The sequence below is a fragment of the Oncorhynchus masou genome, chromosome 6, assembly GCF_036934945.1.
Source record: "Oncorhynchus masou masou isolate Uvic2021 chromosome 6, UVic_Omas_1.1, whole genome shotgun sequence".
NCBI classification, from domain to species: Eukaryota; Metazoa; Chordata; class Actinopteri; order Salmoniformes; family Salmonidae; genus Oncorhynchus; species Oncorhynchus masou.
This window is the reverse complement of record NC_088217.1, coordinates 26,742,042-26,767,097: the sequence shown is the minus strand read 5'-3', so window position 1 is coordinate 26,767,097 and position 25,056 is coordinate 26,742,042. Positions and strand designations below refer to the sequence as shown.

General features: G+C 41.2%; 4 protein-coding genes, 1 non-coding gene and 1 pseudogene across 7 annotated transcripts in view; 1 reads left to right on the top strand and 5 right to left on the bottom strand.

Annotated features, from left to right (window-relative positions):
• loxl2a (lysyl oxidase-like 2a) overlaps positions 1-5,410 on the top strand; it is a 57,615-nt gene extending 52,205 nt beyond the window's left edge. The window contains exons 12-13 of the mRNA XM_064968128.1: positions 2,061-2,172; positions 5,327-5,410. Of these exons, the coding sequence (XP_064824200.1) occupies positions 2,061-2,172; positions 5,327-5,400 (186 nt within the window). The 3' untranslated portion in view covers positions 5,401-5,410. The remainder of the gene's footprint in view (positions 1-2,060; positions 2,173-5,326) is intronic.
• On the bottom strand, positions 2,622-10,164 carry r3hcc1 (R3H domain and coiled-coil containing 1). Of its 2 annotated transcripts, XM_064968130.1 has the most exons (9): positions 9,638-10,164; positions 9,368-9,501; positions 8,986-9,123; positions 8,055-8,706; positions 7,484-7,656; positions 7,181-7,251; positions 6,893-6,988; positions 6,588-6,712; positions 2,622-5,194 (listed from the first exon to the last, which is right to left on the bottom strand). In XM_064968130.1, exons 1-8 carry the CDS (start codon positions 9,665-9,667, stop codon positions 6,600-6,602), a joined length of 1,407 nt encoding a protein of 468 aa, XP_064824202.1. In that variant the 5' UTR covers positions 9,668-10,164; the 3' UTR covers positions 2,622-5,194; positions 6,588-6,599. The 2 variants fall into 2 exon arrangements, with proteins under 2 accessions (XP_064824202.1, XP_064824201.1); XM_064968129.1 differs by lacking the exon at positions 2,622-5,194 and having other exon boundaries at positions 5,916-6,712; positions 9,638-10,163.
• Positions 10,165-10,543: 379 nt separating this feature from the next.
• LOC135541772 (golgin subfamily A member 7-like) lies at positions 10,544-19,805 on the bottom strand. Of its 2 annotated transcripts, none has more exons than XM_064968132.1 (6): positions 19,395-19,805; positions 18,994-19,119; positions 13,329-13,481; positions 13,022-13,123; positions 12,753-12,812; positions 10,544-11,509 (listed from the first exon to the last, which is right to left on the bottom strand). In XM_064968132.1, exons 1-5 carry the CDS (start codon positions 19,401-19,403, stop codon positions 12,765-12,767), a joined length of 438 nt encoding a protein of 145 aa, XP_064824204.1. In that variant the 5' UTR covers positions 19,404-19,805; the 3' UTR covers positions 10,544-11,509; positions 12,753-12,764. The 2 variants fall into 2 exon arrangements, with proteins under 2 accessions (XP_064824204.1, XP_064824203.1); XM_064968131.1 differs by having other exon boundaries at positions 10,544-12,430; positions 19,395-19,803.
• A 1,050-nt stretch (positions 19,806-20,855) lies between these two features.
• Positions 20,856-25,056, bottom strand: LOC135541768 (large ribosomal subunit protein uL10). Its single transcript, XM_064968127.1, has 8 exons — positions 25,001-25,056; positions 24,379-24,488; positions 23,886-24,061; positions 23,498-23,585; positions 22,823-22,969; positions 22,177-22,362; positions 21,554-21,694; positions 20,856-21,091 (listed from the first exon to the last, which is right to left on the bottom strand). Exons 2-8 carry the CDS (start codon positions 24,430-24,432, stop codon positions 20,936-20,938), a joined length of 948 nt encoding a protein of 315 aa, XP_064824199.1. The 5' UTR covers positions 24,433-24,488; positions 25,001-25,056; the 3' UTR covers positions 20,856-20,935.
• On the bottom strand, positions 21,789-21,917 carry LOC135542826 (small nucleolar RNA SNORA63). The gene has a single exon (XR_010456144.1). It is a non-coding gene; the product is annotated as a small nucleolar RNA SNORA63 (small nucleolar RNA).
• On the bottom strand, positions 22,573-22,706 carry LOC135542825 (small nucleolar RNA SNORD15; annotated as a pseudogene).

The following is a 25,056-nucleotide window of genomic DNA, read 5'->3' as shown; positions in this document are numbered from 1 at the left end:
GCTGTACCTGCACCCCACCATACCAGTCTGCACATTATGCCCTGAATATATTCTACCACGCCCATAAATCTGCTCTTTTTATTCCTTGTCCCCAACGCTCTAGGCGACCAGTTGATAGCCTTTAGCCGCACCCTCATCCTACTCCAGTGGAGGTAAAACCAGGCCCTGCATGTCCCCAGGCACCCTCATTTGTTGACTTCTGTGATCGAAAAAGCCTTGGGTTCATGCATGTCAACATCAGAAGCCTCCTCCCTAAGTTTGTTTTACTCACTGCTTTAGCACACTCTGCCAACCCTGATGTCCTTGCCGTGTCTGAATCCTGGCTTAGGAAGGCCACCATAAATACTGAGATTTCCATACCCAACTATAACACTTTCCATCAAGATAGAACTGCCAAAGGAGGAGGAGTTGCAATCTACTGCAGAGATAGCCTGCAAAGTTTTGTCATACTTTCCAGGTCTATGCCCAAACAGTTCGAACTTCTAATTTTAAAAATTAATCTCTCGACAAATAAGTCAATCACTGTTGCCGCCTGCTACCGACCCCCCTCAGCTCCCAGCTGTGCCCTGGACACCATCTGTGAATTGACTGCCCCCCATATAGCTTCAGAGTTTGTTCTTTTAGGTGACCTAAACTGGGATATGCTTAACACCCCAGCAGTCCTACAATCTAAGCTAGATGCCCTCAATCTCACACAAATCATCAAGGAACCCACCAGGTACAACCCTAAATCCGTAAACATGGGCACCCTAATAGACATTATCCTGACCAACTTGCCCTCCAAATACACCTCCGCTGTCTTCAACCAGGATCTCAGCGATCACCGCCTCATTGCCTGTATCCGCTACGGGTCCGCGGTCAAACGACCACCCCTCATCACTGTCAAACACTCCCTAAAACACTTCTGCGAGCAGGCCTTTCTAATCGACCTGGCCCAGGTATCCTGGAAGGATATTGACCTCATCCTGTCAGTTGAGGATGCCTGGTCATTCTTTAAAAGTAACTTCCTCACTATCTTAGACAAGCATGCTCCGTTCAAAAAATTCAGAACTAAGAACAGAACAACATTCTGTGGCGGACTGCAATAGCATTGAATAGTCCCCGCGATATGCAACTGTTCAGGGAAGTCAGGAACCAATACACGCAGTCAGTCAGGAAAGCAAAGGCCAGCTTTGTCAAGCAGAAATTTGCATCCTGTAGCTCTAACTCCAAAAAGTTCTGGGACACTGTAAAGTTCATGGAGAACAAGAGCACCTCCTCCCAGCTGCCCATGGCACTGAGGCTAAGTAACACGGTCACCACCGATAAATCCGTGATAATCGAAAACTTCAACAAGCATTTCTCAACGGCTGGCCATGCCTTCCTCCTGGCTACTCCAACCTCCATCAGTGCTCAGACTGTCCGCAATAGGCTGAGAGAGGCTGGACTGAGGGCTTGTAGGCCTGTTGTTAGGCAGGTCCTCACCAGACATTACCGGCAACAACATCGCCTATGGGCACAAACCCACCGTCGCTGTATCAGACAGGACTGGCAAAAAGTGCTCTTCACTGACGAGTCATGGTTTTGTCTCACAAGGGGTGATGGTCAGATTCCTGTTTATCGTCGAAGGAATGAGCGTTACACCGAGGCCTGTACTATGGAACGGGATCGACTTGGAGGTGGCGGGTCCATCATGGTCTGGGACGTTGTGTCACAGCATCATTGGACTGAGCTTTTGTTATTGCAGGCAATCTCAACGCTGTGCGTTACAGGGAAGACATCCTCCTCCCTCATGTGGTACCCTTCCATGACCCTCTAGCATGACAATGCCACGTAATTTCCTGCAAGACAGCAATATCAGTGTTCTGCTATGGCCAACGAAGAGCCCGACTCTCAATCCCCCCCTTTGTTCAGGGACACATTATTCCATTTCTGTTAGTCACGTCTGTGGAACTAGTTCAGTTTATGTCTCAGTTGTTGAATCTTATGTTCATACAAATATTTACACGTTAAGTTTGCTGAAAAGAAAGACAGTGAGAGGACGTTTCTTTTTTTGCTGAGTTTATGTTGTCTCTCCCCAGGTTGTAATCAACCCCGACTATGAGGTGGCAGAGTCCGACTACACCAACAACATTATGAAGTGCAGATGTCGATACGATGGCCACCGGATATGGACGTACAACTGTCATATAGGTGAGAGACGATGACACAGTGGCGATTACTGGCTACAACTGTATTGAATGCGATGGACACAATTAACTTTTCATGTTCAAAGACCTTTTTTCTATGGATAACAAATGTCCACATTCCAAAGAAGCTTACATTCATTTAGTAAATAAATTTGTAAAAAAGGCATTCGCAAAATTCTAAAACATTTTAATGAGACAATTTACTGATAATACTAACATATTCACAAGGTATGGTCCCCAAACACGTGTGCTTTCAGGTTAGTCTTACAAACTGGAGAGACAGATTTCTAATTTCCTCTGCTGGATCGTAATGTTGGCCATTACAATAGTCAGTAAAAATAATATATATATATATATATATATATATATATATATATATATATATATATATATATATACACACACACACACACACACACACACATATACACAGTCAATAGTTGACACACCTACTCATTCCAGGGTTGTTCTTTATTTTTAGTATTTTCTACCATGTAGAATAACAGTGAAGACATTAAAACTATGAAATTACACATGGAATCATGTAGTAACCAAAACTGTGTTAAACAAATATTTGAGATTCTTCGAAGTAGCCGCCCTTTGCCTTGATGACAGCTTTGCACACTCTTGGCATTATTATCCCAAGCAGCTTCATGAGGTAGTTACCTGGAATACATTTAAATTAACAGGTATGCCTTTGTTAAAAGCTAATTTGTGGAATTTCTTTCCTTAATGCATTTAAGCCAATCATTTCTGTTGTGACAAGGTAGGGGTGGTGTACAGAAGACAGCCCATATTATGGCAAGAACAGCTCAAATAAGCACAGAGAAACGACAGTCCATTACTTTAAGACATGAAGGTCAGTCAATCTAAAACATTTCAAGAACTTCCAAGTGCTGTGGAAAAACCATCAGGCACTACGATTAAACTGGCTCTCATGAGGACCGCCACAGGAAAGGAAGACCCAGAGTTACCTCTGCTGCAGAGGATGAGTACTTTAGAGTTAACTGCACTTCAGATTGCAGCCCAAATAAATGCTTCAGAGTTCAAGTAACAGACATCAACTTTTCAGAGGAGACTGCGTGAAATCAGGCCTTCATGGTCAAATTGCTGCAAAGAAACCACACCAATAAGAATAGACCTGCTTGGTCAAAGAAACATGATGGAAATCTGTCTTTTGTTCTGATGAGTTCAAATTTGCAATTTTTGGTTCCAACTGCCATGTCTTTGTGAGACAGTAGGTGAATAGATAATCTTCACGTGTGGTTCCCAACATTTATTTTACCTTTATTTAACTAGGCAAGTCAGTTAAGAACAAATTCTTATTTTCAATGACAGTGGGTTAACTGCCTGTCAGCTTGGGGATTTGAACTTGCAACCTTTCGGTTACTAGTCCAACGCTCTAACCACTAGGCTACCCTGCCGCCCCATGATGCATGGAGGAGGTGTGGTTGTGCTTTGCTGGTGACACTGTCAGTGATTTATTTATAATTCAAGGCACACTTAACCAGCATGACTACCACAGCATTCTGCAGCGATACACCATCCCATATGGTTTGCGCTTAGTGGGACTATCATTTGTCTTTCAACAAGACAATGACACAACACACCTCCAGGCTGTGTAAGGGCTATTTCACCAAGAAGGACAGTGATGGAGTGCTGCATCAGATGACCTGGCCTCCACAATCACCCGACCTCAACCCAATTGAGATGGTTTGGACCACAGAGTGAAAGAAAAGCAGCCAACAAGTGCTCAGCATATGTGGGAACTCCTTCAAGACTGTTGGAAAAGCATTCCAGGTGATGCTGGTTGAGAGTATGCAAAGCTGTCATCTAAGAGTGGCTACTTTGAAGAACCTCAAATATAAAATACATTTTGATGTAACTTTTTTGGTTACTACATGATTCCATATGTGTTAATTCAGTTTTGACGTCTTCACTATTATTATTATAAAATGTAGAAAATAGTAAAAAAAAAAGAAAAACCCTTGAATGAGTAGGTGTGGCCAAACCTTTGACTGGTAGTGTATACCATAAAAAACAATGGCATATAACAGAACTCTATATAACTATTTTATTTAAATCCCCCTGGAAAAAATGCTTATAAACAAGTAACATTTTATCATTCAGCTTGATTGTTTCAGAAAATGTTTGAGTTTTTAGCATTATTTTATTGCTCAACATGGCGATCCTGAATAGTTTCGTCGAGTTGTAATTGCATCTGCGGACATTCTTTTCTTTCCGTTTTCCTTAGGCTTAATTAAACAATAGGCCTCGAGTGGGTGTGGTATATGGCCAATATACCACAGCTGAGGACTGTTCATAAGCATGAGGCAATGCGGAGTGCCTGGATACAGCCGTTAGCCGTGGTATATTGGCCATATACCACAAGCTCCAGAGGTGCCTTATTGCTATTATAAACTGGTTACCAACGTAATTAGAGCAGTAAAAGTAAATGTTTTGTCATACCCATGGTATACGGTCTGATATACCACAACTTTCAGCCATTCAGGGCTCAAACCATCCAGTTTATAATAGGAATTATACAACCCATGTATCATCAACTTTATCCATCTATGTATGGACGCAAACAGGGTAAGCTAAAATGATCTGTTAAGTGTTTGGGTTATAACAAATTACGAAGTTAAAATACAGTAAGACTTGTCGACACCCCAAACCGCACAGTAACGCAACGCCCCATTCCCTTTGAAACTGGTGCCTGATTCACACTACAGGACCAAAAGGCGCCAACCCGAGCTGTACTGGGTCAGCCTTATTACACGTCCACCCACCATAGTTGATGGGACCATGATAGAAAATACAATGTGAAAAGAAAGTATCCACGCCTGCACAGTATGGTTTGGGTCGGCCCTATAGTGTTAATCACACACTTGAGTGCTACACTGGCATCAACAAAAAACAATGGGAACTTGAAGAGGAACAAGTCATAGGACAGCAATGGTCTGCCAGTTATTTAAGTAGCAAGGACATCTGTAGTCGTGTAGCCAAGTTGTAGCCTGACATTCCTGTAAAAGATCATGAAAACAATCAGTTCAAAGAGAGAGAAGGCTTGAAGATGATTATATGGTGCTATCAAACTGTGGCCACTATTGAATGAGTGCAGTTCTTCATGTGTCCCATTCGTCTCTCCTCTTCAGGTGGCTCAGTGAGTTCTGAGTCAGAGGAATCCTCTTTCCCTGGCCTCTTGAATAACCAGCTGGGACACAGGTAGTGTGGATGGACTCAATAGAAAGACTGGGAGGAACATTTTATTTCACGAAACTGATGAGAATGACCAGCAAGACTGTTGTGACATTATCAACCACTAGAGGGAGCGCTGTACTGTGTTCCCTCCCTATTGGTGCTGGATGAAAATGTAAAAGCCTTTCTCACCTCAATGCCAACATTTGATGTAAGGACATTTCAGACAAAAAAACCTGTTTTGAAGATCCAGCTTGAAGAAGCATCCGTCTTTACTGATCTCACTAATTTCATTAGCACCAGCACTCCGCTGTACATGTTATCAAATCAGTCATACATACATACATGCATCTAACCTTTCTGGTCCACCATAAGGAGAGAAAAATATGTTTTTGACACCTGCTGCACCTCAAGATAGTTTCTTACTTTTTTTTTGCAAAAAGTGTTGAGACTGAATTTATGCAACTATGAAGTAGGTGGGAAAGTAGCAGAAGTCTTGCCTCCATTGGGAATATATATTTTTTTTTACTGATGAAATAAACGAGGAATCATTTGTCAATTTAGTTCAGTTTCATGCCAGTCTGTGACAATGTGGTAGCAAGCCATTGTAAATATGAATAGGAAGAACCCATGTCTTCCTGTACAGTATTCACTAAGGATAAGGCAATATTATTACAACCATACAGCTGCCACTTTGTTTTTGATGATCAAAACTGGATTTGTTTGTCTCTAACGATATTTAAAACCTTTCATCTTAAGATAAATATACATTTAGTCTTAGCATATTTCACTCAGTTTAGTACATTTTATTAAATTATTACTGTCTGGGGACTCTAAAATCGGTTTGTTTTCTCATTTTTATAACGTCATGAATGACATGTGAACATTAATCTTTGCATCATTTTGTCCTGTTTGTGATACAGCAACTACATAGCCCTTCATTTGACAAGGGTACTCTTTACTAGATGGGTGATTGTCCTGTACGGTTGAATATGGAAAAGCATTTTGTGCTTGCATGTTTTCTGTAATAAACAATAATAAAACAAGCAAACCATGACGTCCTTGTATTGATTTCTTAAACTGAGACTCTGCACTATGCAGTGATCACAAGCACCAACGTGAACTAAAGACATTGCAGAGTGAGGCCCGGTAGTTTAGTTATCCCAATACTGTGGTTTACTTTGTATCTCTTGAGTCTACGTTAAAAGGCCATCACACCTGCTGTAGCGGTCAGAAACGTTGTGAGGGCATTCCACCTCTCTGCACTCCCAGGGCTCTGGATACCATTCTGCGGGCCACCGCTGAGTCTGTCCGTGGCCTCTCCTTCACCGGCTGGATAAACTCTGGGAAATACAGAATCATTTTATATTATAGTATGGAATAAAGAGATAACATGCAAATAGTATGGTACCACCAAGTTATAGTTACTTACAATGAAAACATTATTTACCCAAATAGAAGATACCACTTAATTTAAATATTTTTTTCTTAGTGCTACTGTATGGCGTTAACAAGGACAATACCAGCACGTCTTATGGCTTTCCCTTTGGCCTTCTTGCTCCCGTCAGACAGAGTGCACGTCTTCAGGAGAGGGTGCCGAATGGAAAGTGCATGGAGGGCTAAACACAAACACAGGGTTGAATCAAAGACTCATCTCTGATGTCATAAGAAAGAACACCAACTTCTCACCTAAGGCCAGTAGGTCATACAACCAACTCCAATTTCTAATATGCCAAAAGAAACTCGTGACTCATCTTGGACTTAAATATCCCTCAAAATATGAAAAAAATAGATATACTCAAAAACCATACCTGCAGATTGACTGGAGAACACGCCCAGGGCGTGAGTGTTGTCCACCCACTTAATCTTCATGCCTTCGTCGCTGGAAGACAGAGACAAGACTGGGAGAGTTAGACAGCCCTTATGAGTGTGCTGTGGGCTTTAATGAGAGGCATGGGGATTCTTTTACCTGTGCTGTGGGGCAAAGTTTCCCCTAGGTACAGATCAACGATCAGCTTCCCCTCCCCAATCCTAACCATCAGTTGGATTTAAAATAAAAACTGATCCAAGATCAGCGTCTCAGGGAAACATCACCCTACTCTTGAGGCTTTTACCTGTAGTCTGCAAAGGCATCCAGCAGGTCGCCTGTTTTGAACATGGCCGGGAAGTCGTAGATCTCGATGACGTGGCCAAATTCGTCCTGGTTGATCCACACGTTCTCGAAACAAGAGTAGTCGTTGTGGGCGTGTTCGATGGCCACGTCAGTATCTGTCAAGTGGGCCTTGATCTGACGAGAAATTCAGCCAGTTATTGAGATATAGCAACCTATCCCGAATAAGTGTTTCTCATTAATCCTTTTACATATACAAAATGTGAAATATAGCTTATACATTATCTGTGGACACCCCCCACCCCAGTGTAACACCCCATTCCCTTTAAAACAGATGCCTGATTCACACTATAGAACCAAAAGGCTAGCCTACACCTGAAACTATATAGTCTATTTAACTTGAGGACAATCCATAATGTCACGGTAATTTTTGTACCATTTTCAAACGGATTTACAAAACCAAAAATGTCATAACTGAAGTCTTTTGAAGAAATGAACAGAAATGATATAATCCCCATAGATCAATCCCGCCAGTCCATTGTCATGGAATTTGTCTGAACTTCACCACACTGTACCTCTTGGCTAAAATCAACAGCATCGCTAGCAGCATCCTTGGCTGGTGTTGTATGAGATGCATGGTGTTGGTGGGAGGTCACGCTGCTACTGCCCACAGACGACTCCTCCGCTACATGCTCCTTCACTACATGTTCCTCCTCCTCCTGGGCTTCCCTATTCTGGTGCTCCAGGGTCAGGGCCATGAAGTAGGACACAGTCTGGCCCCAGGTGGGGGGGTGGGTGCAGGGCTCCTCTGCTGAGAAGCGAATGAAGTCGTCCTCCTGCCCAGCGCTAGTGGTATTAGAAGGCACACTGTCCTGGTTGGTGTTGGCCTGTGTTTCTGACAGCGTTCCCTCCGTGGTGTCTGAGGAGCAGCAGGAGCAGGACTCTGAGGTGGAGGTGCATCCCGAGGAGGTGAAGCTGAGAGTGGGCAGGGGCAGGTTGAGGTCCAACCCTGCTGGTGGTCCGTGGAGATTACTGCCACTGTCCCGTTGCCTGTCCCTAGCTGCCCTTGGGACGTAGATGGCCTTGTCAGGGCGTTTGGCATTACCTCCACTCCGCTGGGTCAGGGGTCTGGGCTGGAGGTCCATTCTGCTGCTCTGCATCCCCATACCTCTCCTAGGAGCCTCATTGTAGAAACTGTCTGTGTTGCTTTCATCCCCCAGATCCAGCCTGGCACAGATAACACACTACGCTATGTATGTATATATGCTATGTATGTATACCATGTAACGCTGTGAAATAAATGAGCAATAATTCACATTAAGATGCCCCTATACCATGTAGTTACTTTAGAAGTACTTTGGCAGCCAGACTTGGATCAATTTAATGTAGTGTGACCTGATAATATGGCATATGAATTTACCAGCTGTTTATCCAGGAAGTCCCATCGAGGTCAGAAGATTTATTTAACAAGATAGAACTAAATTTAAGACCTTGTGTGTGCTCTACCTGAGGTGCGAGTAGCAGACAACTACTCTGCGGCTCCAGCCCTCCCCCACGGAGAAGGTGGCGAGGTTACGGTGGTTCTCAGTGGTTTTGTGAATCAGGTAGCGAAGTCTGCTTGATAGAGGGGGGAAGAGTAGGGCACTGGGGAGGGAGGGGACAACACTCAAGCCAAAGCTTATTTAGGGTGACATCCAAGATGTGACTTTGGTGACATCAACTCAGATAGACTTTGATCACCTGTAGGTACATTATGATCTGTGATACCTAGCTAAATGCAATTAATACACATTTACTTGAAATGGCGTTGACAGGGAATGTGTCCCACAAAAAAATGGACAAGCCCTCAACTTATGTTTGTGACAGAATGCAGGAAATGGCAGCTTACCTTTTCTGTTTCTCTCTCTGTAGGTAAGCATCCAGTTCGTGCAGGACTGTGTGAACAAATTCATTTTCTTGCTTGGGAAGATAACAGCCATCAAAACAAGGAAACGCCAGGGTGGCGATGTTGGCACTTTGTAGCTGCAAAATAATAAGTATTTCATGATCAACGGTGGTGAGGCAGTTGACAACCGTTCATATATATACACCTCAGTGTGGTTACAAAAACCCAATCCTACATCTAGCAAGCACTTTAAGACAACATTTCCAGACTTACGTTAAATTCGCTATCAGCTAAATCCCACATTTACATGGGACGGTAGCTTTGTCCAATACATCCACTGCACTGCCCATATCAGGGTTCTCCATCCCGGTTCATTTTTTAAACCTTTATTTAACTAGGCAAGTCAGTTAATAACAAATTCTTATTTTCAATGAGTGCGTATGAACAGTGGGTTAACTGCCTGTTCAGGGCCAGAACGACAGATTCGTACCTTGTCAGTAACCTTTCGGTTACTAGTCCAACGCTCTAACTACCACGGAGCACTACCCTCCTGTAGGTTTTCCAGTTGTTACTGACCTGATTAATTTCATAAACCAGCTAATTATTAGAATCACGTGCGCTAGATTAAGGTTGGAGCGAAACACTACAGGACAGTGCTCCAAGAACAGGGTTGGAGATCCCTGGCCCATACAGTGTTCCGTTGCTAAGTTTAGCTAGCTAACTCTGCTATAGCTAGCTAGCAAATGCTGAACAGAAGCTATTCAATCAAGCCGTTTCACTTATGCAATTATAAAATCTGACATTTTGTTCTAACCTTAATTTTGGCAGTGAAAAAGATGGCCAAGTAATAAATTACCAAGAAAAAAAGTTGAGAAATTGTTCCAAAGCACACAGCAAACGCTTGAAGAAAACGCAGCCAGCCCCTTCCAAATAATTATTGCAGGTTCCATCTCAGTGTAATTGTGCCCCCTTGCGAATAGGCGCAGAATGCATTCATAAACTATTTCATTATTGCTAACTGACGATGACTCGCTCCATTGATCGTAGGATATTGTTGACTAAATTAAACATGTTATTCACTCATTTGCAGTTTGTCTAGCTGTGGTCACTGGTTATCTAGTAAAAAAAATAAAAAATAATGTAATGTGAGCTATATTTAATTGAGTTTGGCTTCACAGATTATTCAAGAAAATAGTTTATTTGTAGATACACATTACACTACATATAATAACAAGAACAAACAATAGATTGGCTTTTAATTCCTGTCTTGGGATTCAACGCATGCTCAAGCATTTCTGTGGTGGATTTGCGGTCAATAATTATTTACACATATTGGACAATATCAAGGATAGGGGGAAGTCTAGAAACTCCATAATTATGTTGAGCCACAGTCAGGGTTGGAGTCACAATTCCTGTCAATTCACATTTAGTCAAGCTAAATAAAATAAAACTAGCTAATGTGAAAACTTGATTCTTATTGGCAATAACAGGCAACCTGTGTGCTTAAAACACTGGTGAACTGTCACTATAGAACAGAAACCATAATACAAACCCACACAACGCTGCATACGAAACAAGTTCACATCAAATAGCCTATAAGGTGATCAAAAGTACACACACACCAAATCAATATGTTATCTTCTGACAATTATACTGAACAAAATTATAAACGCAACATGTAAAGTGTTGGTTCCATGTTTCATGAGCTGAAATAAAAGATCCATACACAAAAACATTTCTAATTTTGTGCACACATTTGTTTACATCCCTGTTAGTGAGCATTTCTCCTTTGCCAAGTTAATCCAGCCACCTGACACTTGTGACATATCAAGACACTGATTAAACGGCATGATCATTACACAGGTGCACCTTGTGCTGGGGTCAATAAAAGGCCACCAAAATATTGTCAAAACAATGCCACCAATGTCTCAATTGGCATGCTGACTGCAGGAATTTACACCAAAGTTATGCCAAATAAGTTAATGTTCATTCCTCTACCATAAGCCGCCTCCAACATTGTTTGAAGAATTTGGCAGTACGTCCAACCGACCTCACAACATGTAACCACGCCAGCCGAGGCCCTCCACATCCGGCTTCTTCACCTACGGGATCGTCTGAGACCAGCCACCCGGACAGCTGATGAAACTGAGAAATATTCTGTTATAAAGCCATTTTGTGGAGAAAAACTAATTCTGATTGGCTGGGCTTGGCTCCCCAGTGGGTGGGCCTATGCCCTCTCAGGCCCACCCATGGATGCGCCCCTGCCCAGTCATGTGAAAACCATAGATTAGGGCCTAATTATTTTATTTCAATTGACTGATTTCATTATATGAATTGTAACTCAGTAATTTCGTTGAAATAGTTGCATTTATATTTTTGTCCAGTATACATACAAAAGGAGCAGCAACATTTTAGCAAAAGCTTATAGTTGGTTTTTGAGAAGTACAACTTAGAAGTACCTGAAGTAGCAAACCATAACTCAGAAAATGTGCTATGTTACTGTACATCGTTATCGTTTGTAAACTCCAGGAACGAGAATCCATGAGTTTGGAACATGCTAGCACTGCCCCATTCCCTCTCATTGTATTTGCTAAAGTAAACATCTGAATTGTGGCGGATTACAGTTTCTCCTGGCCCATAGACTACTGTCAAGATAAGGAACCATTTGACTAATTATGTACATTTTGGTGAAGCAGTGAGGATATTTTAAAACACAGGTTTAAAAACTGTGGGTGAAATATACCTTTAAGGGCTATTTGCATTGACCTATTACACAGTGCACCTTTAATTACGAGTAAGGGTTAAAAAAATGGCAATATAAAACAAAATGGCACCCTTCATACTAAAGGTGTGGTCTTGCTTAACTAGAATAAGACTTTTCACATTAAAATGAATCATCTCAATAAACATGTAAAAACAGGGAGTGTTGGTCTCTCTGGAATATAGGCTACTAGCACATTTCCCATCTCGTATGCAAAATAAATAACAACAATTATATCTACATCCATAAGGAATCATTGATGGTGTGGTGAGACAATTGGGAAGCACCAGGTGAAATAGGCCATCCTGCATAAGAGCAAAAACAAAAACACTTCAAATTAACAATAGTGTGAAGGTAGTCCTGACAGCTGGAGGCAGGGAGCAGTGGAATTGTCAAATAACATTGCTTATCTGAACATTGCTGCTCATTAACCATAGGGAATGTAAGTCCAGACATATCATTTGACCGTATCTCCAAGTCAATATTATTCTATTCTTTCTAGTTATTTAGACACTAAGCTCTTGTGAGGTTGCTATGAAACTTATTTCCATTGGTATCCCCTGTTAGAGTTAACAGGATGAGATAACATCTTATTTAAATGAGGTGAATGTCAGAGAAAACACTCACCTTTGGTGTGGTTTATCTTCCGGAGCCAATGCTTCGATCCTCAAAGATAGTGATTTCAACCTGGGGAGGGGTTAGTTAAGGAAGCTGGGATCCAGCAAGAAATGCAAGACAGTTACACAAGAAAGGTCTAGCTATGCATCCCAAATGGCATCCTACTCCTTTTACAGTGCACTACTTTTAACCAGAGCCCAAGGAAAATATAAAGGGATTGTGGTGGCATTTGGGAAGTAACCTTTGTTAGTGTGAGCCTCAGGGACAGTAAAGGATACAACCCTGAGACCTCTCTCTATTGGGTCCGTAAGCAGCAGTCCCAGAGGAGCGTAGATCTTCTCATTCTGCTCCTTGATGAACCTAGCGATCTTCTTCAATACCTAGAGACAAAGAAAGTAAGCCCTTTCACCAATTCATGGCTTGGCCTAAAAAATAAATACACCTAATATGGCCACGTCATAAAACATAGGTTCAGTCCCAAATGACAACATATTCCCAATATAGTTTGTGCACTACTTTAGACCCTGGCCCACAAGGACTAACCCTTGGCCTGCATGCTTCTATGGAGAAGATTGAGGGACCTACTTTCTCATAATGGGTCTCCATACAGAGGAAGATCATGTAGGCGGTCATGCAGGCCAAGCAGCCCTCCAGGTAAGACTTGCCACCAATTTTCTCAGCCTCAGCATAGAGGTTGTTGAGCGTCTGCATCGTCTCCTCAAACTGTTGCCTGTCAACCTGAAAAAAAGTATGCCCATCGACCCTTCAGTAAGAGCTCTGCACGACCAAAGTCACTGAGCAATAATGGAAAAGTACACTGACCACACAAACTGAAGGAATGTATGACAATTCTATTTGAACAGCGGTCTGCTTCGTAGCTGTGTGTGTGGTCGACGGCCGGGGACAAGATGGCGGAGTGAGTGGTCGCTTTAAACTGAGCTCCTGAACTTTAAAATTGAATTCAAGCCCTAATTTGAGTTTGATGAGGATTACAGTTAAAACATTGTTGCTGTCTTTTTTGCATTTTTTTATTAGTTTGATGGTTTACTGAATCACTTTATTATACGTCAAGCAAGTTCAGCCAAGCCTAGCTAGCTAGTATTGTAACATTAGCGGAGATGGAAGCTAGCAAAATGTAGAGGGAGCTGTCGTAAATGAGGTAGATCCTATCAACTATATGGAATATTTTGAAACTACCCCAGAAGTAACGGTACAGAGGTCGGAGGAATTAGTCTTCGGTACAGGTGTCCAAATAACCCCTTCAAAACCCTCCAACCTGAAGAGACTACGAGAAAGTGACCCTGGGCAGGCTCAACCATCCCGACCTATCACCAATGATAACATCTTCGAGGCAATCCAGGGTTTAAACAAGAAATTTGACGAACAAGATCGGCTTAATGGCTTTGAGAGGTTTCATAAAAATACCCTCCCAATTGCAAACGTTTCCAAAACTACAGAGTTTAATGCAGCAGGCAGTCATATTACCAGATGATGCAAAACTGTTGAAAAATAAAGTTGATGCCCTGACAAAAGAAAACAAGGAGCTGCGCACAGCCAGTGCTGAACAGGATCGATACAAGTGCCGATGAGGGCTGAGACTGAAGGTGAGAATATCAGAGGAATTGTGATTGACATTATTGGGAAGGTTTGTTCCATATCCCCGATACAACATCTACCGTGATGTTCAGGGTACACCATCTCGGAGATAAGAGAAAGGAGAAGACACAGACAGGTCATCATTATGTTTGCGTTGAGGAACGTGGGAGTCGAGGTGTGGAGAGCTGCCAAACTTACGCCGATCTGCAAGGAGATGGGCATTCGCTTTGCAGAAGATTTGAGCAAGCGCGACAGGGATGCCTTTTCGAAGCTGTGGCCACAAGTGGATGAGGCAAGACGCGGGGGGGGGGGGCCTTACTGTCATTGACGGCCACAGGGTGGAGCTAAGTGACTGACTGATTTTGCTTTACGAGTTGGCCTGCTTGTACAGTAGTAGGCTAATGAAACCATATACCGTTTCAACTGGTAAGTTTATTCATGCAATCGTTTATCTGAACACCGCATATATGTGATATTGCATAGGGCCATACTGTTCGTAGTGGTGAGTTTTGGATGTGAACATTAACCAACGTAAGCACACTGTGGTTTTTGTTTCTCATTTGATGGCTCACTAAGATATCCGTTTTTATTCATTGTGTTTGAAGATCGATATTATGTAAGTAAATATCCATTTATTTTTCATATGGCTTGATTAGCTTTCAGCGACATATTTATTAAGTTTGAGAGTTCAATTGAAGATCTAATCTATTAATATAATATGTGCTATTACACAATCTATCCATTTATTTTCCTTTTTATGGTCGTTACTGTTCGTCAAGAATTTTTATTTATTTATTTCACCTTTATTTAACCAGGTAGGCAAGTTGAGAACAAGTTCTCATTTACAATTGTGACCTGGCCAAGATAAAGGAAAGCAGTTTAACACATACAACGACACAGAGTTACACATGGAGCAAAACAAACATACAGTCAATAATACAGTATAAACAAGTCTATATACGATGTGAGCAAATGAGGTGAGATAAGGGAGGTAAAGGCAAAAAAAAGCCATGGTGGCAAAGTAAATACAATATAGCAAGTAAAACACTGGAATGGTAGATTTGCAATGGAAGAATGTGCAAAGTAGAAATAAAAATAATGGGGTGCAAAGGAGCAAAATAAATAAATTAAATACAGTAGGGAAAGAGGTAGTTGTTTGGGCTAAAATATAGGTGGCTATGTACAGGTGCAGTAATCTGTGAGCTGCTCTGACAGCTAGTGAGGGAGATAAGTGTTTCCAGTTTCAGTGCTTTTTGTAGTTCGTTCCAGTCATTGGCAGCAGAGAACTGGAAGGAGAGGCGGCCAAAGAAAGAATTGGTTTTGGGGGTGAAGAATTTGAAAACTTATGCTACCTTTATATTATTCAGGGTCCTTGTTTATTCTAGACAACTCTATTTCTCTTTCATTTTTATCCTTGCATACCAGGGGTTTACAGAACAGCTTAAAAACACAAGGCAATTTTTTGTTTTTGTAAAAGATTCATTAAAGTCCAATTGCTTTTTTTATTTCAAGAGACACATTCCTCAGATGCGGACTTAAAATTTGGACAGTTTTAGAAATCACGTTACATATAGGTAAATATTTATGGTTATTACATACTGCCAAAAATTGTTTAACATCTATTAGTAAAGTCTTAATTGAGTTGAAAAACAAATATTTTACAGATAACATTTTGAGATGATTATAATGTTGCTCTTGATGCTCCTTTCAGATATTTGGCGTTCACAGAATCAAACTTAAAAACAATTTTCTTGGTTCAACTCTACAACTAGCGATAGACAATTAAAATCTAGAATTGATTGTTGGTTGCTATTTTCCAATCTTATGAATCTTGTATTTCCTCAGCTCCTCTGACACACCATTGTTTCATTATTCTTTCCTTTTGATAATGACAAGATATTTACTAAAGCATACTGGAAATGTAACCCTTTTCTTTTAAAGAAAAGTCATTTTGTTTATAGACTAAAACTCTTATCAGAGAGACCTGCCTCTGCTATGCTCTCTCTTCTACTAACAAATGGGAAATGATTAAATTCAGAATTTGATGTCATGCCATCACCACTGGTAAAATGCTAGCTTAGAAAAGATTATCCAAGCAGATGGATATTATTGTTGTTAACAGGTTAAGCAATAAACTTGATTTAAATCAAGATGAAAAGCAGAGCTTGCTAAATGCCCATGTGAACGACATATACAACGATAAGGCACAGGGTGCCTTTATCCGTTCAAAAGCCAAATGGATTGAAAAAGGTGAAGAAAAAAAACATCTTATTTCTTTAATTTGGAGAACAGTAGGCAGACTAGGCATAGTATTACATCCATTTATGTAAGTGACAATATATCTGATGATCTTGAAGTGATTAATAAGAAAAATACTCTACAGTTCACTATATCAATCACATCTTTCAGAAGGCGACTTGGATTCCTTTTTTGATTCAGTTAATAAGTCCTGTGTGGCTCAGTCGGTAGAGCATGGCGCTTGCAACGCCAAGCGTCGTGGGTTCGATTCCCGCTGGGGCCACCCATATGTAAAAGTAGTGGCCCCAGCCGACTTGTAAGTCGCTTTGGACAAAAGCGTCTGCTAAATGGGATATATTATTATTATATATATATAATAAACCTTTCTATAGGCTAAATAGAGTTAAGACATTTTGTGATTCTGATATAGATATTATTGGAGTTGGACCAAGCCATTAAACAAATGCCTATAGGTAAATCTCCTGGACCGGATAGCCTGACTCCTAGCTACATTTTTGGCCTGATATTAGAGAGTTATTGCTTTGTCTACAAAGTGGGTATTGCTAATGCTATCTTACCTCCTTTGAGACAGGGACTAATAGTTCTTATACCCAAACCAAAGAAGGACTCTTTACCTGGACAATTGGAGACTTAGTCAGTTGCCAACAACAAGATGGAGGTTACTAGCCCATGTCTATGGCCTTGATGATATAAAAATCAGTGAAACTCAAATCAGCCTTCATTAAAGGAAGGAGTATCCATAACCATATACGATTGGTTTTAGATTTGATGATGGCTTTATATTGTTTTTAGATTATTTTTTTTAAAGCTTTTGACACCTTAGAACACAACTTTTTTTATTTAAAACTCTCTACTTTTGGGTTTGGGGAGAATCTCTGTAAAGTGATAAGGGTGATATTAGCAGTTCGGTGGGTATGAGTAATGGCACATCCCCTTGTTTCTCTATTGCCAGAAGAATTAGACAGTGTTGCTCAATATCCCATCTTGTTTATTTTAGCCACAGATTTACTAACTGTTTTTCTTAACAAATCTGAGAATTTAAAAAGGGTTATTTTTTGTTGCTGTGACTCCGTCAACACTGCCTCCATACCGGTTAAAAGGGAAGTTAAATATTTAGGAATTGTTTTCACTAAAAATGTATCAGATAAAGAATCTTTACACATCGATAACAGGATTAATGCCATGAGTTTCATTAAGTCAGTGGCTGCAATGTGATCTTAAATTTGGGTCGTATTCTTTTGTCCAAGACAGATGGTTTATCCAGAAATATTTACATAAAGGTAAACAACACAAGTCAGTCCCTTTTACTTCCTTCTACAATTAGTGAAAGACTATGATCGTGGAGGTTTACAAGCTATTGATTGTTATTAGTGGGTGCTTTTAGAATTAAATGGTTGAAATTGTCTAGCCCTACCTCAGTGGTATCATATCCCTAACAATCTGTTTATTAAACTTGGTAGACTTGAATTCCTAATGAAATGTGATTGTGAAGTTTCACCAGCAAATTCAATTTTTCAGGAACATTTGCCCCCCACAAAACATTGATTTGCAATAAGTGTTATTAAAATGAATAGGAAATCAATTTTCAAATGCCTTTGGTTTGACAAGGGTATTCATGTTGAATGTGATTTGGTAGACAACAACTGGGGAGTTTTTGCAGTTTGAGTTTGTTGGTAAATTTCAGGTTAATATGACTCAGAGAGAATATATGAAGGTTTGCAAAGCAATTCCACTTAATTTACTTGGACTTATTAAGAACACTTATATTAATGAGGTTGTTCCCTCTTTTCCAAGTTTTCAAAATAATAACTTGAATCTTATGGATTAAAAAAATCCAACAATAAGTGGATACAATTGGGAGTTAATTAGGTAATTTTTGGTGATTATAATTCAATATATTGCTATGGAAGTAACCTTCTCATGCTATGGTCAAAAGTTAAAGAACCTCATTTTAAAATATTTTCTTTGCATTATGCTTATCCTTGCAATTCCAATCATAACTATTTTATTAATATTATTATTCTTGTGGCCATATAACATATTCACAAATGTAAATGAGCTGAAACATCCCTTATTTTGTAAAAAAAAAAAAAAAAAAAAAAAGCCCATTGAACTGTTACAGTTTTATAAATCCCTCAAAGTTGTGAAACTTAAACATTATTAAAAGTCATGTCTCTAAATGTCTGTTAATGTCTCATTGCCTTGTCACATATGATGTCCTGAAATATAAATTGTTTTTTTGGGGGGTTCCTGTATTCACAGGAATGTCCCTGTATTGATGTGTAATATTGTTAGTGTTGCAATTTAAAATAAATATTATATATATATATATATTCTTGAGAAAAAATAAATAAATACATTTTAAAGAACGTAAGAAGTGTGTATGGTCTCTTACCCTAGACTCCAGCTCAGAGGGGAACTTGGTCTGGAACCTGCAGATTGTACCCGAGTTGTAGTCCCTCTGGACATACACTTTGGAGGCGACGACTGCTTGATGTTGTAGGTCCTGCAAGTTGTGCGCCTGAAAGCATGAATTGAATAAATATCATGGGATCATGTGTGTCCATCATTAGCCTAGTTAAGTTAACCTTAAAAGCTATCTAGCTAGCTACACAGAAGGCTCAGTCTGGACATTGGGCTAGCTAACGTTAGCCATATTTTTTGACATCTTGTTTGGCTAGTAAACCAAGCACCACAGTACAGGCAGCCAGCAAATTGTGAAATGTATATTCAATTAGTTAGACACGGCTTAGTTGTCAATGCCTAAATACAGTTAAAACTATCAATGTAATTTACCTCAGCCATAGTGGACGTTTTCCTTTCAGCTTGCTTCTTCGGGTAGTACTTCCGCACAGACTGAACGCTTCAATGAGTACGCTGCCACTCGTCTTTTTCCTTCTGTGGCGTTTATATGGTGGTTGGCTACCAACTTTACGGTGCATTATCACCACCAAATGGACTGAAGTGTGGAACAGAGACAGTGAAGGTCTAAATCCTACCCAATATTATCATTTATTTTTCCTTTATTTAACTAGGCAAGTCAGTTAAGAACAATTTCTTATTTTCAATGACGGCCTAGGAACAGTGGGTTAACTGCCTTGTTCAGGGGCAAAAGGACAGATTTTTACCTTTGAAAACTCGCAACCTTTCGGTCCTCCCTAAGGAAATGAAATGCTCCACCCCCTGAAGATTTCTGAAGCAGTTAACTTAATCCTGGCTCTTTGACCCCATTACTCCTCAAATATAATAATTGCTCCCTTTCCCTCCCATATTTCTGAAACTGAAATAGAACATGTTCCACTGTCTCCATCTTCTGATAATGATCACACCTCCCAGTTTGATATGTTTACTGTTCTTATTAACCCCTTGGCTTCTGCTTTACTAATTGACAATTCCATCAACATTAGGATGTTTAAGAGCCTGCTTGGGGATAACATCCACCTCCTTCCACTCTACTCCCACATGAGCTGGCACCCAGAGGAACATCACAAATACCACCATCCGTTTCACCCTATACATGCACTGCACAATACATCCGGTCTGCTGAGACAAATTAATTAAAACTCATCAATGCAGCACAGGAGACCAAGCCATCTACTATTTGGGCTGGCCTCACCTCCTCCACACACTAATATGGCCAACAACTCCATTAAGTAAACAGAGAAATTATCCATTGCTGTCACTGCCACCTTAAACTGAGGAACACTAAAAGCTACACCTGACCTTGTTTTAGGGTCCTTTGGTCCATCTGCGAATATAAAGAAAGTATATTGTGTTCACTTACAACTGAATCTACTCCTTCCTCAACATCTCTTACCCTTTCAAGCAACCCTAGATATATCACTGGCTGATGGAGAAACCAAGGGGCTAGCAGTTCAAATAAAAGCATGATACACACATGTACGACTGAGGTTAACTAGTCTCGTTTCTGAAATTCATTAATCCTCTGCATAATCCTTGCTAGTCTACCCAATGGCATGTTTAATTTCTTTACTCATCGACATCTATATTCTTGGGTAGCTTACATATTTTCAGGAATTTTGAAAACTCGATCTTTGCTTTGTCACAGGTTACAAACCTCCCTGCCTTTCGGGTCAGGATACTCTGAACAGGTAGGGTTTGATGTTTTTCTTTTACCGCATATTGAACAGTCTGACCTGACGAGAACCTCATTCACGTGTTCCATACCAATTAGGTTGTGGCCCAAACATGACTTTACACTCAGCCACTTGGCTAAAAAATGAACACAAAAAGTGGTTTGATTTTCTGGAGGTTTTTTATTACATTCAATGATCATGAATTGGGTCAGCAACCATAAGAGTAGTGTTGGCCGCCTTCTAGTCGAATAGGCCAAAGCCCATGTCGTCGTCCGAGCCCTCCTCAGACTCCTCCTTGGCCTCCTCCTTAGCGGCGGCTGGGGCAGCGGCAGTCTCAGCCACAGCCACAGGAGCAGCAACCGCGAAGGCAGTGGGGTCAGCCAGGTAAGCCTTCACCTGGGAAAAGAGGGGGTAGAGAAGCAATTTTAACTCAAATGTAGAAATCTATGGAGATAACGTGCCAATGGATGACCTGGTGTCTGAGACCAAGCATCCCTGCCTGCTGTGGGATGCAGACAGACAGGTTGATGTGTGCAGGGGGAACGACAGAGCAGTACTGAACAAGCTGCACTGTAACTTATCCTGCAGCTGGGACACGCAATTGTGGCCTAATCAAGAATCAAACTGTGGCCCCCTATCCCTATGTAGATGTTACAATCAAGGATTTGACAGGCATAAGTGATGTGGTGAACATTCCTAACCTAGAGGGCAAGGTGAAACCACAACCATATTACTTATAAATTCTTTCAGACTTACAGCAACATCCTGAGGGCTAGGGCTTGTTTGTGGACTGGGCCAGCATTTGATCAGTCATCCATTTCAAATTCATGTGGTCAAAATGTGGGTGGGATGCCATACCTTGTCTGCCAAGGGGAAGGAGTAGTCAGTCTCCACGGCAACAGCCAGGACTCTCTTGTAGCCGTTGATGATGGTGTGGGGGATGGAGGCCAGAGTCGGGTATCCGATCTCCAGACACACACTGGCGATGTTCCTCACACCCTGAAAGAGGACAAGTTGTGGCCAGGACAGGCATGACCGCGACTTTCAGCACTTCACTCAAGTCTGACTGTTTCAATACATATTAGCTAAATTTGTGTCTGAAACCAAGCGTCCCTGTCAGCTGTGGGATGCAGACAGACAGGGATAGTAGGAAACTAGTTGATGTGTGCAGGGGGAACGACAAGGCAGCACTGAACAAGTTGCACTGTAACTTATCCTGCTTCCTCAAACACTAAGAGAATACGTTCCTGAACTTGACAGCTAGTGTCGATCCTTTTCAATGGATCATTTTCACTTGTTTTCAGAACATAAAATATTGAGACAAGACTAAGGAGGAAGGGGAAACTAATTAAGACTTAATGGGACACAGTACTACATTTTAGTCAGTTTCATTTACTATTCAAGGCATCAATAATAATAAATTGATTTTGGGTCATGGACACAAAGTATCTTTACAAGGCAGTGTGCATGCGCTTTCTCACCTCCAGGAACCTTGCGTGCAAAGCATCCTCAGTAATGTCGAGCACCTCAGGGCTATAGACACTACCGTTATCATACACCTGCTGGATGAGCAGACCGAAGGAAAAGGGCGAGATGTTCAACATGTTGAGCAGCGTGGCCTCACTGGCTCCCACCTTGTCTCCAGGCTTGATGAGCATCACATCGCTCTGTAGGGAGAAATGAAGGGATGAGACACTTCATCTACAGTTTATTTCATTTTCCGAAACGCCCCATTGTTTTCTTTAGAAGAAAACATTACAATACCAACCCTACACAAATCAGTACTTGTGTATTAGACACATGGAACACAACAAAGCCTAGCAACATGCTCAAAGTTACCTATCCAGCCAGCAACATACTTGATCAAATCAGGAAACCCTTCAGACAAATACCTCAATGTCTTCAACTGAAATGACACACTGCCCAGGGGAGCTGAACCCAGACACAGAACATGACCCTGACCCAGTGAGACTGTGTCCTGTTCTGACTCGTCATCATCTCATCACTGAAGAACACCTCTTATTTAGAGGATGACAATGTAATTCCACTAGTCTAAAGTAGAGCCCACTAAGCATAGACTGGCTGAGCTACTGCCTGAGGACTTAAGACTGCAGTCGCCTCACTTACCAGGATTTCAATGGTTCCTCTGGAGATCTTGGTGGTGATGCCCAGGGCCTGGAAGAATGAGGTCTTCTCAGGACCAAGCCCAGTGTTCTGGGCTGGCACAGTCACATCACAGGGGGCAATAGCGCCAGCACGTGCAGCAGCTGGTACCTGAGGGACAGAGGTTGAGGTTAGGGGGCAATCCAGCTATGGCTCCGATTCAAACAAAAGAGTGGAGTCCATGGATCCCACGAGACTGAGCCAATTCAACAGGAAATTATGTTTGAGACCAAGCGTCCCTGTCAGCCGTGGGATGAAGACAGACAGTTCTAAGTAGGAAACTAGTTAATGTGTGCAGGGGGAACGACAGAGCAGAACTGAACAAGCTGCACTGTAACTTATCCTGCATCGTTATTTAATCTTTTAAGCAGAACCCTGAAACGGGATTCTACATCAATGGCTATACCATTTATTACTATTTAATAATATTGTATGTGTTCCAAATGGCATCCTATACCCTATACAGTGCCCTGGTCAAAAGTAGCACTCTATAAAAGCAAATAGGGTGGCATTTTGGATACAGTTCCCCCCCCCAAGTTGAGAATTTAACCCGAGTAATCCTTCTCACCCCCCCTTAATGATTTATCGGTTCCCAATCAGTGCCTGGTCAGAAAGAACCTGGTCAGAAAGAACATTAACCTTGTTGGCCAGCAGCATGTCCCGGATCTCAGCCAGGTCCTCCTTGGTGAAGACAAATCCCACATTTCCTTTGATGTGGGGCAGCAACCTGTGAAGACAGCAACAATGTCAACATTGCACATAAAACCGCAAATGACACAAATAGCAAGACTGAGAAAAAGTGTCTGAGACCAAGTGTCCCTGTTAGCCATGGGAAGCAGACAGACCGGAATAGCAGGAAACAAGTTGTGCAGGGGGAACGACAGAGCAGAACAAGCTGCACTTTAACATACTCTGCTTTGCCAATAGCCAATCAGTGGCTAGTTAAATCGATTTTACTTTTAAAGGGTAGATTTAAAAAATGTTTCACCTAGCCATTCAGACCAAAATGTGTTAGTTTAAAACGTACTTCTCCAGGGCAGGGTTGTTCTCCAGGTGGCCACGGATGGCTTTGCGCATCATGGTGTTTTTACCCATGAGCACCACAGCCTTCCCACGCAGAGAGAGGCGAATGGCCTGCATCTGCTTCGAGCCCACATTGTCTGCACCCACAATGAAGCATTTGGGGTAGTCATCCAGCAGTTGCTGCAAAGAGTAGCAAGTTAGTCAAAAAAGCTTTTCTAAATTCAGTTTGAGGAAATGTAAACCCTCTACCATTGTATTAGCAAAATATTTATCCAGTTCACTACTGTGCACGTGTCTGAGACCAAGCATCCCTGTCGGCTGTGGGATGCAGACAGACAGGGATGGTAGGAAACTAGTTGACGTTTGCATGGGAAACAAGAGCAGTACTGCAGAAGCTGCACTGTAACTTAACCTGCTTTGTCAATGGCCAATCATAAGATGGGGGTCTATACTTCCAAGCACCATTGTTGTCAAAGTCAAGTGTTATGTCAACCTACGATGATTTTCATAAAATAGTTGGACTTCCACGTGGTCCTGTCTTCCCTCGGCATCTTTGCAGTGCTTCGAAGGATCGCTTTTACAGCTGGTTTAAAGACAGTATATTAACCTAAGGAAAATAAAACATGATTTTAGACATGCAGCAGGTTCAAAATCAATGACACCCATCAGTAACTAGTAACATAGTAACTAAAGCCTTCTACCTGGCAGTCATTCACTCACTAGCTTCCAAGCAATAACGCTAGCTGTTTCAAGGCAAAAAAAAAAAAAAGATTCTTTAGCATCTAACGTTAGCTGACATTATACCAAGAGTATACCTTATCTCTATTGCTAGTTACGACTTGTATATGTACGTGGCTTTATGATGAACCGGTATATTAGTAACAAGCTAACGTCAGCTGAAATGTAACAGAAATAATGGTGGCACATGGCGTTAATCAAAGTGCCAAGGAGGCCGCAGAGACAAAATAGAATATAAACTAAGAATAACTCATAATTATGTTTCCATATTACCATAGTACTGTAGTTTATTGTAATTAACAATTTATTTTTCACCCAATATAGCAAAACATTTTAACGTGTAATAGTACATGAAGACTCAAGCCGGTGAAAAACCATTACCTCGCAGTAAGGACGCGTGAAAGAAAGAGAACGAAACAGGAAGCGAAAAAATAATA

Coding starts and splice junctions, on each gene's coding strand:
- r3hcc1 (XM_064968130.1), bottom strand. CDS start 9,667: ATGTGGGATTTAGCTGATAGCGAATTTAAC. Junction 9,502..9,637: donor TAGCTGATAGCGAATTTAAC/GTAAGTCTGGAA, acceptor ATTATTTTGCAG/CTACAAAGTGCCAACATCGC. Junction 6,713..6,892: donor GAAAGCCATAAGACGTGCTG/GTATTGTCCTTG, acceptor TGTATTTCCCAG/AGTTTATCCAGCCGGTGAAG.
- LOC135541772 (XM_064968132.1), bottom strand. Junction 13,482..18,993: donor CCTCTGAGCTGGAGTCTAGG/GTAAGAGACCAT, acceptor ACTTTTTTTCAG/GTTGACAGGCAACAGTTTGA. Junction 13,124..13,328: donor TGGAGACCCATTATGAGAAA/GTAGGTCCCTCA, acceptor CTTTGTCTCTAG/GTATTGAAGAAGATCGCTAG.
- LOC135541768 (XM_064968127.1), bottom strand. CDS start 24,432: ATGCCGAGGGAAGACAGGACCACGTGGAAGTCCAACTATTTTATGAAA. Junction 22,363..22,822: donor GAGGAACCATTGAAATCCTG/GTAAGTGAGGCG, acceptor TTCTCCCTACAG/AGCGATGTGATGCTCATCAA. Junction 21,092..21,553: donor CCTTCCCCTTGGCAGACAAG/GTATGGCATCCC, acceptor CTCTTTTCCCAG/GTGAAGGCTTACCTGGCTGA.